This window comes from Panthera leo, chromosome E2 (genome assembly GCF_018350215.1).
Source record: "Panthera leo isolate Ple1 chromosome E2, P.leo_Ple1_pat1.1, whole genome shotgun sequence".
Taxonomy (NCBI): Eukaryota; Metazoa; Chordata; class Mammalia; order Carnivora; family Felidae; genus Panthera; species Panthera leo.
In genome coordinates, this window is record NC_056693.1 from 733740 (window position 1) to 747581 (window position 13842).

Consider the following 13842-nt stretch of genomic DNA (forward strand, 5'->3'; position numbering starts at 1 on the left):
AGTGCTGGACACATTTGAATGATGTGTCATTTACCTCAGGAAGAGGAAGTGGGAGCAACTAAACTACTAGTTTTAGGCTTTGGACTTTAAAAACCAACAAAGCCGCTCCCTCTGGTAGAAGCAGCACTTTGCAGGAACTCTCCGGGACAGCTGGCCGAACTCTGGAAGTCCCTGGGGCAGAACCCCCTTCGGTGGCCGCTGTAACTCTGAGATCTATGGTACCCGGAAAAGCGTGGGGATACAGGACGCAGGCAGCAGCCAATGACGGAGCAGGACGAGGCATTTGTGGGCATGCGTGGCGCGTGGGGGTGGGATTTCCGGCCTCTTCACGGTGGACGACTTTTGGCGTCAGGCTTGTTTACCCTCGGAGGTTAGAGAGTGCAGAATCCGGGTCGAGGTGACAAACGGACAAAGCAGGAGAGGAGGCGACGTCCCTGTCGCGGACACTGCGGTCCATGGCTCCACGACGACGCGCCCGGTCTGCCCCGCGCCGGGGCCGGGACAGGGACTGCAGGCCTCATATCCCGATCCGCCCACAGAGTCCGTTGGCGACGGCCGCGCCCAGGGACCCGGCTGAGGTAAACGCGCGGCCTCCGGACCCTCCCCGCCCCCCCCCGCCCCAGACCCTCCAGGCCCGAGCGCGGGGCGCCTGCTCGCGTCCCTGCGGCCCAGGGCCCGGTGTCCGGGCCGGGGAGGCGCTCGCGGGCGGGGTCCCCGCGTCTGAGCGCCGGCGTGACGGGGTGCGGGAGCGGGCTGCAGGGGACGGACCGGCTGGTGCAGGGCTGCAGGGGGCCTGCGCCACCAGCGGGGCACGGCAGGTCTCGGTTCTTTCAGCGAACGCAAGGTGCAGCGGCGCCCGTGACGCCTGTCACCTGGCTGCCTGACCAGTCCATCCGTGCTGGCGGTGTGCCAGGCGGTGTAACCCAGGTGTAAATAGATAGGCCCAGTCTGGCTGCGGAGAGGACAGATTGCAGGGGTGGGGGGCAGAGGGCGTAGGGAGCGCAGGAGGGGGTGCCTGCGCGAGTGTATGTCATCGTTGACGGGCCAGAAGGGTCACCGTGGATGTCAGAGAAGCGGTTGAATTTTGGCCCCGGGTTTGAGAAGGGCCAAGGCAAATTTGGGGTGTTGCAGGTGACAGGAGAAAGGGAGGGGTCCCGGAATGCCTGGGGGCTTTGGTCCTTTGAAGTACAATCTGCCAGTTATTTGACGGGCAAAACTAGTTTCTTTGAGAACGAAAGAGCACCGCAGTCTGGAACAAGCAAGCTGAGGCTCAACAGTAGGCCAGTCCGGAGGACACGAGAGAGGTAGGCTTTTTGAAAGGGGAAGGGGCTAAGTTGGGAAGGCTGTTAACATCTACGAGTCCCTGAGAGTAAACTGGGAATTGAGAGTATAGTGGCTTCGCATTGGCTGAGCTGTGGGTGGGTGGTCCCGAAAGCCTGTCTTTTCCCCTCTGGGCTAGTAGAGGAGGTAGTTTCCCAGTCCAAGTTCGAGTGTGTGGTCCTGTCGGGTCTGCACTGATCATGGCGGTAGTGCGTGAGAGCTCCCCCAGCTGCGTCCTCCCGACTCCCTTTGAGTGAGGTTTCCCGTTATTAATTTTCAGCGGTCCTAGCAGCGGAAGGGCTGGACGCTCCCATCAGCTGGACGGAAGGCGGCAGTAGGTTGATTGTCCTTGGAGATCTCCCAAGTTGCTTGGACGTCGTTAAGTCTTAGATGTTCAGAGAGGCGTGAGTGACGTCATCCAGTGGGCAGCGGGACAGGAAACCCCGGGAAACCGGGGCAGGTTTCAGGATGGAAACTTTGAAAAGTGAGGGCAGTTGTGTGGCCCCGGCGGAGGTTTGGATCACATTGAGGAGGGGGTGCAGACTAGGGGGGCAGTGCTATTAGTAGGTCAGAGGGCCTTAGTGAGGTGTGCTGAAGAGTGGTTCCCTGGCTCAGCGCCTGGTTGGGGCTGCTGGGCAGCGCGGGCGCAGGCGAAGGAGAGAGAAAGATGTGGCAGATGGATGGGTGGGCAAGGCTCCCATGGCATGATGGGACAAGAGATGGCTGAGGACACCTAGGAGTAATTGCGGCAAGGTGACAGGGAGTCTGGGGCTGCCCTTTATTCAGTGGTGTAGGGCTTCACCAGAGCTTTGTGGTGCGCTTTTCTGGTGTCCGGGCCGTTTCACAGTCTTGCTGATGGATAAGGTGTGGGGCCAGTGTGGTCACTGGTGAGTCTCTGTGCCTGGCAGGGAGCCCTTTAGGGCTGGGCTTTTCACAAAGGTTCAGTGCAGAGTGGAGGGTTGTGACTGTTGGAGGGACAGCACGGGCAGCACAGAAGTATTAGAGGGACTGGGAGTGTCTGAAACGGCTACGTGGCTGTGGGTGTGTGTCCCTGAAGCCAGGATCCCCGGCAGGCGAGGGGGACTTCTCAGCCGCATTTGAGGCTTTCCCTCTGGTGGGATCCACGAGAGTGCTGGGGTCGTAGTGGACCCTGTTTGAATTTGTCACACATCGTTTGGGTGTCATGTGACAGGCACCAGTGTGAGTCAAGGGGGCACCCTTTGGTGTGGGGCAGGAAGCTGTGGGGGCGCAACCGTGGGGTCTGAAGGTGTGAGGGAGATGCAGACTACAGGGTCATGTTCACTTGGAGAGGGAGTGTGAGTGTGAGCTTAGGGTCTCAGGGCCCTGGGATTGGAGACTGACTGGTCGAGGCGGGTCCATAATTGTCTGTGTTTGAGGGCACATTCGGGGAGACTCCACGGGAATTTCCAGGCAGAAAGGATGGCGCTTGGGGGGCCAAACCCAGATTGGCCCCCGCAGATTGCATCTATGCACCCCCTGCCTGTTATTGCTGAGGACCGAACACAGTGATTGGTGGGATGGTGAGGAGACGGTGGCGTTAATGACACCAGGACCTGGTCTTTATCCTGAGGTAGGAGCTGGGGTGGCTGGGGAGAATGGGGTGTATGTGTCAGGGTTTAGATTGTGGGTTCTCCGAGAGAGAATGTTCATGGTGCCATCTGTCCGTTTCATGACAGGGTGGTGTGACCTTTGAGGACATTGCCATCTACTTCTCCTGGAAGGAATGGAGACTTCTTGATGAGGCTCAGAGACGGCTGTACTATGACGTGATGCTGGAGAACTTTACACTTATATCCTCCCTGGGTAAGGCCCTCACCCTCCCCAGTGACCTGGACTGGGCTCTGTATTCCCGCTTTAGCCTCCAGCTGCCCATTCCCTAGGGGATGCTTTGTCCCTCTTGGGTGTGGACTGTGGGCCCTGCTTGCTCCCCCAGCTTCCGTGGTGGTTGCATTTGTTGCTAAGGCTGGGATGTTGGTATGCCCTTTTCTCTCCCCTGCCGTTCCAGTGCTCTCTGTGCCGAACCCTGATAGGGTTAAAGAGTAGTCAGTCAGTGACGCTAATGGATTGTGCCTTACTTACCTTCTGACCCACCGGGTTACTGTGTTCAGATCCATGCCTTTTCTATGGCCCTTGTTTTGATACCTTCTCTTGGCTGACATTTCCTTGCCTGCCTCTGCCGGAAATTGCAAGGATTGACTGGGTCGTACTTATGAGGACTATGGGCTACTTCTCAAGACTGTCTTGTATGGTTCTTTTGGTGGTGTTTACATCTCTTCTTCTACCTGCCCCCATCCCTTCCGTTTCGTTGAGGTATGAACTGACCAGGAAGATTCCATTTTCAAAGTGTATTACGTGAGGATTTGATCTGCTTATACATTAGGAAACTAGTTCCAAATAGAAGGTAGTCAACACACCGATTAGTTGACATAATTACCTTTTGTGGTTAGTGAGAAGCTTAATATCTACTCCCTTAGCAAATTCCAAGCTTACAGTACAGTATTCACAAGTGTAGTCAACATGCTGTTAGGTCCTTAGAACTTAGTTAGCTTTAAAGAAATTTTTTTAGTGTTTTTTATTTATTTTGAGAGACAGAGAACGTGTGAGCAGGGGAGGGCCAGACTGAGGGAGGAAGACAAAATCTCAACTAGGCTTCATGCTTAGCATTGAGCCAAGGTGAGATCACGATCTGAGCCGAAATCAAGAGGTGGATGTTTACCAGACTGGACCACCCAGGCGCCCATAACTTACTCATCTTATAGAGGGAAATGTGTTCCCCTGACCAGGATCTCTCCATTTCCCCCATTCCTTAGCTTTTAGCTTTCTACCTTCTGGTGGTGTGTGATTTTTTTTTTTAATTTTTTATTTATTTATTTTGAGAGAGAGAGAACCAGCAGGGAATGGGCGAAGAAAGAGGGAGACAGGATCCCAAGTGGGCTCTGCTGACAGCAGGGAGCCTGATGCGGGGCTGTGCTCACGAACCCTGATATCTAGACTTGAGCCAAAGTCAGATGCTTAACCAACTGAGTCACCTAGGCGCCCCTGATTTTTCTTTTTTTAAAAATATCTATAAGTGATATCATACAGGATTTGTTTTTTGCTGTATGGCTTATTTGATTAGCATAATGTATTCCAGGTTCATCCATGTTGTGGCAAGTGGCAGTGTTGCCTTCTTTTTTTTAATGACCTATTATTTACGTATGTGTGTGTACTAAATGTTCTTTGTCACTGTATTCGTTTATTTTTAAAATACAATTTATTTATGTATTTTAGTTTTTTAAAAGTATGCTCCGTGCCCAAAGTGGAGCTTGAACTCTGAACCCTGAGATTAAGAGTCCTGTACCCCACCACTGAGCCTGCCAGGTGCCACTTCTTTGTCACTTTAACACTCACCACACTTGGGGGCGCATGGGTGATTCCTTCAGTTAAGCCTCCAACTTCAGCTCACATCATGATCTCGCGGTCAGTGAGTTCGAGCCCCGCATCAGGTTCTGTGTTGACACCTTAGAGCCTGGAGCCTGCTTCAGATTCTGTGTCTCCCTCCGTCTCTCTGCCCCTCCCCAACTCACACTCTCTCTGTCTCATGAATAAATAAACCTTAAAGAAAACAGCACTCACCGCACGTCATGGTGTTTCCATATATTGGCTATTGTGAATAATACTGCGGGGGATGTGCAAGTGCAGGTCATTTGTGGAGTTTCTGATTTTGTTTCCTTGCGATACATACCTAGGAATGGCAACGGTGGCCCATATGGTAGTTCTATTTTTAATTTTCTTGTGGGTCTTCCCTAATATTTTCCATAACTTGCCTATTTATATTCCCAGCAACAATGTTCAAGGGTTTTTTTTTCCTCCACATCCTCACCAACATGCTACCTCTTGACTTTTTTTTTCTTTTACTGTTTATTTATTTCTGAGAGACACAGAGACAGAATGCAAGTGGGTTGGGGCAGAGAGAGAGGGAGGCACAGAATTTGAAGCAGGCTTGAGGCTCTGAGCTGTCAGCACAGAGCCTGACGTGGGGCTCGAACTCACGAGCTGTGAGATCATGACCTGAGCCGAAGTCAGACGCCCAACCTACTGAGCCACCCAGGTGCCCCTCTTGTGTATTTCTTTGGCTCTGCTGCAACTTGTGAATTTTGTACAGTGGTACTTGTTTTTGCTTTTTGTCTGTGCTTTTGATGTCACATTCAAAAACTCACTGACAGGAATTAGGTTAGGATTTTCCATACGTTTTTCCTAGGAGTTTTAGGTTTTGATGTCCCGTGTTTAAGTCTTTATTCAATTTAGAGTTCATTTCCACAAGTGCTGGAAGATGGGGGTCCGGTTTCATTGTTTTGTCATTTGGATATTCAGATTCCCGAGAGGAGAGTATTCTTTCCCCAGTGTATTCTTGGCATAGTTGTCAAGGATTAATGGATTGTAGATGTGTGGGTTTCCTTCCGGGCTCTTTATTCCGTTGCACTGGTCTGTTTTTATGCTTTAGTGCTGTTTTATGTTTTAGTAGCATATTGTTTTGATTACTACAGCTTCGTAATAGAGTTTGAAATCACAAATGTCTGCCTTCAGCTTGGAACTTCTTTCTCAAGAGTGCTTTGGCCTTGAGGATTTGGATAACTCGGTGCGAGTGTCCCCTGGAGCAGGCAGCTGACGTCTCCTGCGCAGGGACTGCAGTAGCATCTGCCCTGTGGCTGATAGAGATGCCCCAGCTCGTTTCCTACCCATCTCCTCGTGTCTCTGGTAATAGTCTCCAGCCATCCTTTCTTCGTGCTTCTGCTCTCTTTTATGCTGCACAGTATAGTAGTCCGTCTTAATTGGGCCCTTGAGCCCTGTGAGTCTAAAGTCATTCATAGACAGCTGTTGAATTGATTTTTGTTGGTGTGAAAGACGGCATCTCCTGTTCTACAGTCCTGCCAACATCAGTCACATAGGATACTTTTCTGAGTCTGTTGTGTGCAGGGCAGCTCTGGAATACCCCTGGCCATCTACTTTTTTTCCTACATTATTTCTACCCTCCCTGTGCCCTGTAGTTGCTCACTTAGCGCTTACAGGAAAAGAGTGTTCTGTGTAGCATAGGACGGACATGATGCAGACATGACCATGTGGCTTCACAGGGGGACCATTTCCGGTGAATGGCAGCCGGGGAAGGTGTGCTATCAGGACTGTGTTCAGCTCACACTAGGCAGCTTTGTTTGTTCAACCAGACTTTGGTGCCGTTGTCAAAGGCCACACCTCGTTCCTGTCTTTCCTTCTTCACTATTGAGAGTTTGTGTACTTGTGTGTTCTACTCCTTTGGTAGTCCTGTGACTTCCAGCACAGGGGTAATTGCTGTTTCTCGGGCCTCCGCATCCCACCCATTTCTCTCGCTGGACTTTCTGTTTACCGTAATATTCACCCCTGAACATTTTGCCATGAGGTGTTCAGTGTCCTTAAACTGACCGTGAATAGCAGCAAATGTCTTGTGAATGGATTTTCTCACACTCTTCTGTTCAGCGAAACATCAGCAGCCAGAAAGGTCCTACACAAAGCTGTGGGAAGAGATGTAAGGTTTAGATTCCGGCTCTGTTCTTTGTGTCACATCCTAAATTTGTATCCTTCTAGTGAGCGGTCCACAATGCTTTGACTTTAGGGGCCCAGTAACGCAGAGCAGGCACTCCTTCACCTGAATTCCAACTCCACTCTCTGGAACAGCATCTACTCAACTCGTGCCTACACGAGACAGGTGCATATGAGTGACGGGCTTACCCCTCACTGTAGTCACCACGTATTTCATGAGAGTTTCTTTGCGTTCAGGTTGCTGCTGTGGAGCAGAAGATGCGGAGGCACCCCTTGAACAGAGCGTTTCTGTAGGTGTGTCACAGGCCAGCACGCCCAAGGCAGCTCTGTCTTCCCGGAAGACCCACCCTTGTGACATGTGCGGTCCGGTCTTGAGAGATGTTTTCCGCCTGGGTGAGCACCAGGGAAAACCAAGCAGCAAGAAACTGTTGAGGTGTGGGGCATGTGGAAAACGATTTTACTTCAGCGTAAACTTTCAGCAGCAGCCGGACCAGCATACGGGAGAGAAACCATTCAGAAGTAGTGTGGACACGGCCTCTTTTGTGAAGGAATATGGATTCCGTGATTTAGAAAAGCGCTTTACATGTATAGAGGTTCAGAAGGATTTCATGCCTGGCTCAGGGCATCTGCAGCAAGAGGCCACTCATACTGGAGAAAAGCCAAACACAATCAGCCAGTGCAGGGAAACTTTACAGAGTCATTACACTTGGGGAGAATGCAAGGAAGCCTTTGGTCCCGAGCATACACCTGTTCAAGATCAGGGTATGCAGCCCGGACGACCGTGTTTTGTGTGCAGTGAATGTGGGAAAACATTCAGGTACAAATCTTTATTGACTATCCACCAGAGACTTCATACTGCAGAAGGACATCAGGAGTTTGGCAAAGGTAGAAAATCCATTAGGCAAAGGTCTGTCCTTAGTCAAAATGGAAGGGCTCACACTGGGTCCAGGCAGTACACGTGCAGCAAATGTGGTAAATCCGTAAGCCACAAATCTGTGCTCATTCATCCCCAGAGAGGGCACAGTGGAGAAGATGTTTATGTTTGCAGTGGATGTTCAAAATCTTTTAGCCATAGTTCAGTTTTAATTAGTCACAGGGTTCAACCTAGAAAAAGGCCTTATAAGTGTGGTGACTGTGGAAAATGTTTTACCTCTATGTCTATTCTCAGTTATCATCAGAGAACTCACAGAGGGGAAAAACCTTATCAGTGCGTGGAATGTGGGAAGTCTTATATCTCCAGTACTGGCCTCCGTTATCATCGCAGGGTTCACACTAGAGAAAGGCCTTATAAGTGCCATGAATGTGGCAAATCTTTTTTCTCTACTTCTGACCTCCATTATCATCACAGAGGTCACAGTACAGAAAAGCCTTATCAGTGCAATGTATGTGGCAAGTCCTTTCTCCGAAGAAACGTCCTCAATGCACACATAAAGATTCACTCAAGTGAAAGGCCTTATAAGTGTAATGAATGTGGGAAATCTTTTAAGTGTAAGGCGACATTCATTAAACACCAGAGAGTTCACACAGGAGAAAGACCTTATGAATGCAGTGATTGTGGAAAATCATTTAGTACAAGTTCTGTCCTTCGTTCTCACCAGAGAATTCACACTGGGGAAAGGCCTTATGAATGTAGGGAATGTGGGAAATCTTTTACCACTAGTTTTGTCCTCCATAATCACCAGAGAGTTCACACTGGAGAGAGGCCTTATGAATGCAGTGAATGCGGCAAATCTTTTACTGCTAGTTCTGCCCTCCACTATCACCAGAGAGTTCACACTGGAGAGAAGCCTTACGAGTGTAGTGAATGTGGCAAATCTTTTACCACTAGTTCTGCCCTTCAGTGTCATCAGAGAGTTCACACTGGAGAAAGGCCTTATGAGTGCAGTGAATGTGGGAAATCTTTTACCACTAGTTCTGTCCTCCATGAACACCGGAGAGTTCACACTGGAGAAAGGCCTTATGAGTGCAGTAAATGTGGGAAATCATTTACTGCTACTTCTGCCCTCCGTTATCACCAGAGAGTTCACACTACAGAGAGGCCTTACGAGTGCAGTGAATGTGGCAAATCTTTTTTCTCTGGGTCTGATCTCCAGTGTCACCAGAGACTTCACACTGGAGAAAGGCCTTATAAATGCAGCGAATGTGGCAAATCCTTTCTCCGAAGAAATAGCCTCAATGTACACATAAAACTTCACTCAGGTGAAAGGCCTTATAAATGTAATGAATGTGGGAAATCTCTGAACTATAAGTCGACATTCATTCAACACCAGAGAATTCACACAGGAGAAAAGCCTTACCTATGCAATGAATGTGGAATGTCTTTTAGTCATAGTCGTGCCCTACGGATTCATCGTCACTGTCACCTTGAAAGAAGTCCTTATGAGTGTAGTCAGTGTGGGAAATCTTTTACTTCTAATTCTTCCTTCATGTCACACCAGAGAATTCACACTGGAGAAAAGCCTTATGAGTGCAGTGAATGTGGGAAGGCTTTCACTGCTCGTTCTCTCCTCCGTTCTCACCAGATTGTTCATACTGAAGAAAAGCCTTATGAATGCAGTGAATGTGGCAAGTCCTTTCCCCGAAAAACTACGCTCAATGCACACATAAAGGTTCACTCAGCTGAACGGCCTTATAAGTGTAATGAATGTGGGAAATCATTGAAGTATAGATCGACATTCATAAAACACCAGAGAATTCACACAGGAGAAAGGCCTTATGAGTGCAGTGAATGTGGGAAGGCTTTTATCAGTCATCCAGCTCTTATTTATCACCGCAAGAGTGCACACAGGAGAAAGGCCTTAGGAGTGCTCTGAATCTGGAAAATCTTTCAGCTAAATCTCCAGACTTACTCAACATGAGAAACTACACAGTAGAAAATGTCTTTATTGGTGACATGATGACCTGAATGCTCATGTTCACTAAAATTTCTATGTTGAATACCCATTCTGATGGAATAGTATTAACAGGTGATATCTTTGGGAGGTATTTCAGTTGAGAATGGTCAGGAGTGTGGAACACTCATGAGTGGGGTTAATATCATAATATCTCTAAAGCAAGTTTCCTTCCCCTATCAGTCATGTGCGGACCCTTGAGAAGATGATCTATAAATCAGGAAGCTGGTGCACCAGTCACAGAACCAGGCCATATGCGGAATGGTAGGTCAGATATACAGCCTCCACAACTGGGAAACTTCTTGTTTGTTTACAAGCCCCCTCCTTTGTGATATTTTGTTAGAGCAGCCTGAGCTGAGACAAATGTGAAGAATATGGGTAATCTTTTGACCAAAGATACAGTTTTGAAATCCAAATTCACCTTGGAGCAGGGCCTCATGGGTGAGGTACATGACCATTCCTTTAGTCCAGTGATCTGTCTTCATTCCACGCTCAGAGGTCACACTGCAGAAAGAATTTAAAGTAGCAGAGAAGGTGATGTTTCCTTGCTTCGTGTAATCACAGTGGAGGAGAACCGTTTGCGAGGCAGACACCTACCTGAGTTGAACTTTGTTCACCTGAATGTCCAGAGGGGAGTGACTTCCCATAATTTGAAGCTATTTCAGAAAAATACAGAAGCTGCGTTGTGCTTTTGCTGTGTTTGGAGTCATTGCTCAATTGAAATCACTGCCAGTTTCTGTAGCAAAAGTCACTTCACCCCTGCCACTTGCCAGGTTCCCATCATGTGTATCAGCCACCACGCACCGTGCTCAAGCATGCAGACCTCTGCGCTTTGTCATTGGCGACGGACATTGTGGGTAATTGGAACTCCTTGTTCCCTTCTAAGTCAGGACGTGGATGTGACCCGGTGTTGACCCTCCTACCTGAACTGAGTTTGGGGTGTTGTCTTGCAGAGAGGCTGAGTCTCTTAGGACGTTGTTGGTCTCCTGATGTTTGTGATCAATGTGTGCAGCACCCAAGTCACCACAGGAATGTGGTGCCACGTTTTGCTCTGGTTTATGCATTAATAAATGCCTTTTTTTGTTTAGTTACCTTTAACCTTATGTGTTGTATTCACTCAAAGGGGTTGTTTGAGAGCAGAATTGGCGTCTGCCAGCATGAAGAAGTGAACAGATTTCATTGCATCCCAAACTTACTGTGTCTTGGATAATTGTAAATAAAAAAATAACTACGACCCATACTGTGCAGCTTGGATGTGAATTCGCATTGTGACCCAACACCTTTGTTGTGGGCTGAATTGTGTACCCCAAATTCCTGTGTTTAAGTTGTGACCCCCAGTATGTCAGAATGTGACTGTAGTTAGACATAGCATGTTTCGTGAGAATGAAGTTGAAGTTTAATGAGAATGAGGTTATTAGGATGGAGTCTTAGTACTCTTAGTATGACTGGTGTCCTTAGAAAAAAAGGAGCTGAGAATAGTGGTACGGAAGGATGACCATTTGAAGACCGAGAAATCCCCAACTCCAAGCCAAGGAGAGAGGCCTCAGAAGAAACTGACCCTGCTGATACCTTATGTCCAACTTCTAGACTCCAGATTTGTGTGGAAGTAAATTTCTGTTGTCTAATCACCTCATGTGTCAGACACCGTTATGGCAGTTCTGGATAATACAGCCCCCTGTGTTGTATATCTGGCTTCTGTGGTGGATGCCGACAATTTTCCTGTGCTCAGAGGTCACCCTGAAGAGGAAGCATCTCCAGTGGTTATGAAACCATCTCCAGTGGTTGTGGAGACAACATGAATATTTTGCTTGTCCACAGCTGATACCACATACTGCCAGGCACTGTTGAGTGGAATATCTACCCCAAATGCTTCAAAGGAGCCATGTGGCCTGATGCACACTATTCGTGTGTTACACCACAGGGGCAAGGGAACTGTAATTGGTAATCTAGAAGATAGGGTAATGAGGGAATAGAGGAGACATCAGCCACTTAGTGGAGTGTATCACTTATAAATATGTATCCACGGGTGTTCTAGTGACCGGGCAGGATCAGTGTGTACAGAAATTCTTCACTATCGACACATGTGTCCTGTGTCCAAGAGGTCACTGTCATAAAATAATCCAAAGGTGTCTGAACTCTCATATCCTCTCTGGTGTTTATGTCTCAAGACCATCGTGCGAGAGAGGAAGAGGATACAAGACAAGGGTGGTTTCATAGTCCAGAGAGGTAGCTTTTTTGACACGCCTAGCCAGCATTGTTGGTACCAGCTGTGCCTGTGGCAGATGCTTGTTCTGAAACATTCACCTCCCAAGTAGTTTTCCAGGTACTCCCCAGCCTCCTTGGCTATAAAAACTGGTCGTCCTGGAGTTGGTGGTGCAGGGACCGACTCCTCTTATGGGTGCCAAAGTCACGCTTCTGTCCCTGAGTCCATAAATAAACCATTTCTCCTCAAGCTGGACTTCTCAACCTTTTCCCTTGCTTAAGGTTTGGAGGTCACTTTGCATATACGTCCCTTCCAGGCAATGCTACTATTTTCTTCTCTGGAAGTATACCACTATTTACCCATTCATCTGTTTGGACCATTTGGGTTACTTAGAGTGTTGGCGTTTGTAAACAAAGTGCTCTCTAAAAATTTTCATTACCGTTCTCTATGTGGATAGAGGTTTCCTTTCTCTTGTGGTGTGACTCAAAGCGCGATGCCCGTCACAGGTAGGTTAGTGCTAATATTTTTAAGAAACTGCCAAAATGTGATCTAAACTTCAGTTCTGCATTCCCACCAGCATGTATGAGAGTTCCAGTGCCTCCAGTCCCTGCCACTACTTGATAGTGCCAGTCTGTAATGTCAGCCCATTTCATAAGTGTGTAGTGCTGTTGCCATTGCATTTCCTAGGGGTGTTGATTTTGAGTATTTTTTCGTGTGTTTATTTACCACCTGTCTATCTCCTTTGGTACAATTTCTGTTCATATCGTTTGCCCGTTATCTTTCCGATGAGTTATGGCTATTTCCATTTTCATTTACAAATAAGAAACGCATACAACAATGGTATGTATTCGAATTTTCCTCATTCTTAAATGGTGTGACATTTTGCTGTATGGAGTCATAGTAACAGTGTTAGGGTATTTCTTCACTATTTTCACTCAACTGCTTTTGTGTCCTGCACACGTGACGGCCCCAAACACCATACATGTGTAAGTTTAGTGTGCATTCTTACCATTATGTCTTCACTTTCTTACATCCAGGCATTCAGAAATACAGAACTGCAGCCCTGCTTTGTAGGGCTTGCCAATTTCCAAAGTGTAAATTCTCCCATCATGAGAGCGGGATATGCTGGGAGAAGGCGCTGAAAAATTCCACTTGGGTGTTTGGTGGAAGACTAAACTTTGGCGTGTGCAGGAGACTTTACAATCCCAGGCGGACAGGAGCTGGGGTGGGGGTGGAGGTGGGGGTGCTGTGAGCCAGCTGCAGGTCTGCACAAGCCTCAGGAGAAGATGTTAATCCTGATTGGCCAGAGGGGAGGGACCTCCCTGAACACCCTGATGGGTGAGTGAAAATATGGCTGGCCTCACCTTAGTGGTGACCAGGTTGTGGGGCAAACCCGCTGGGTTCAGATTGCTTCCTCGGATCCCACCCAGTACCTTGGAAGGATTTCTCACCCTCTAGTGATCACCTCCATGTGATTTAACTCTTTCTTTCTGTAATAGTTGAGTGCATTCCCCAAAGATGAATGCCTTTGGTGCATCTCACCCTGAATCTAGGTTGCCTTACCAGCCCTCCCACTCAGGGGAAGACTGCCGGCGGGGGCACTGCGGCCATTTCTGGCTTCCCCCTCTCCAGGAAGGACTGGGAGCCAGTGGGGCAGGCAGAGGAAGACGACTCCCAGAAGGAGAGATCAGCGGCCTTAGTGTAGGAACCCGCTGAGACCTTTTTTCCTCGGACCCACACGTGATGGTGGTGTCATCTCAGAGCATCAGCCAGGAAGGGGCCTGCAGGGAGAAAAAGGTGCTGGGTCCCAGGTCAGGAGTGGCACAGGGACAGGGGAGGAAAATGGCACCCCCC

At 48.6% G+C, this 13842-nt stretch overlaps 1 protein-coding gene across 3 annotated transcripts; it reads left to right on the forward strand.

Annotated features, from left to right (window-relative positions):
• Positions 1-455: 455 nt before the first annotated feature.
• On the forward strand, positions 456-11023 carry LOC122207786 (zinc finger protein 814-like). Of its 3 annotated transcripts, XM_042917974.1 has the most exons (5): positions 611-1304; positions 1601-1724; positions 2800-2911; positions 3018-3144; positions 7132-11023. In XM_042917974.1, the coding sequence occupies exons 2-5, from the start codon at positions 1711-1713 to the stop codon at positions 9705-9707; spliced, it is 2829 nt and encodes a 942-aa protein (XP_042773908.1). In that variant the 5' UTR covers positions 611-1304; positions 1601-1710; the 3' UTR covers positions 9708-11023. The 3 variants fall into 3 exon arrangements, with proteins under 3 accessions (XP_042773909.1, XP_042773910.1, XP_042773908.1); XM_042917976.1 differs by lacking the exons at positions 611-1304; positions 1601-1724 and adding an exon at positions 521-578; XM_042917975.1 differs by lacking the exons at positions 611-1304; positions 1601-1724; positions 2800-2911 and adding an exon at positions 456-578.
• Positions 11024-13842: the final 2819 nt, after the last annotated feature.

Bases quoted from the DNA above. Each gene is read 5' to 3' on its own strand.
- LOC122207786 (XM_042917974.1), top strand. The intron at 2,912-3,017 runs GTAGGAGCTGGG...GTTTCATGACAG, and splicing joins GACCTGGTCTTTATCCTGAG to GGTGGTGTGACCTTTGAGGA. The intron at 3,145-7,131 runs GTAAGGCCCTCA...CTTTGCGTTCAG, and splicing joins TACACTTATATCCTCCCTGG to GTTGCTGCTGTGGAGCAGAA.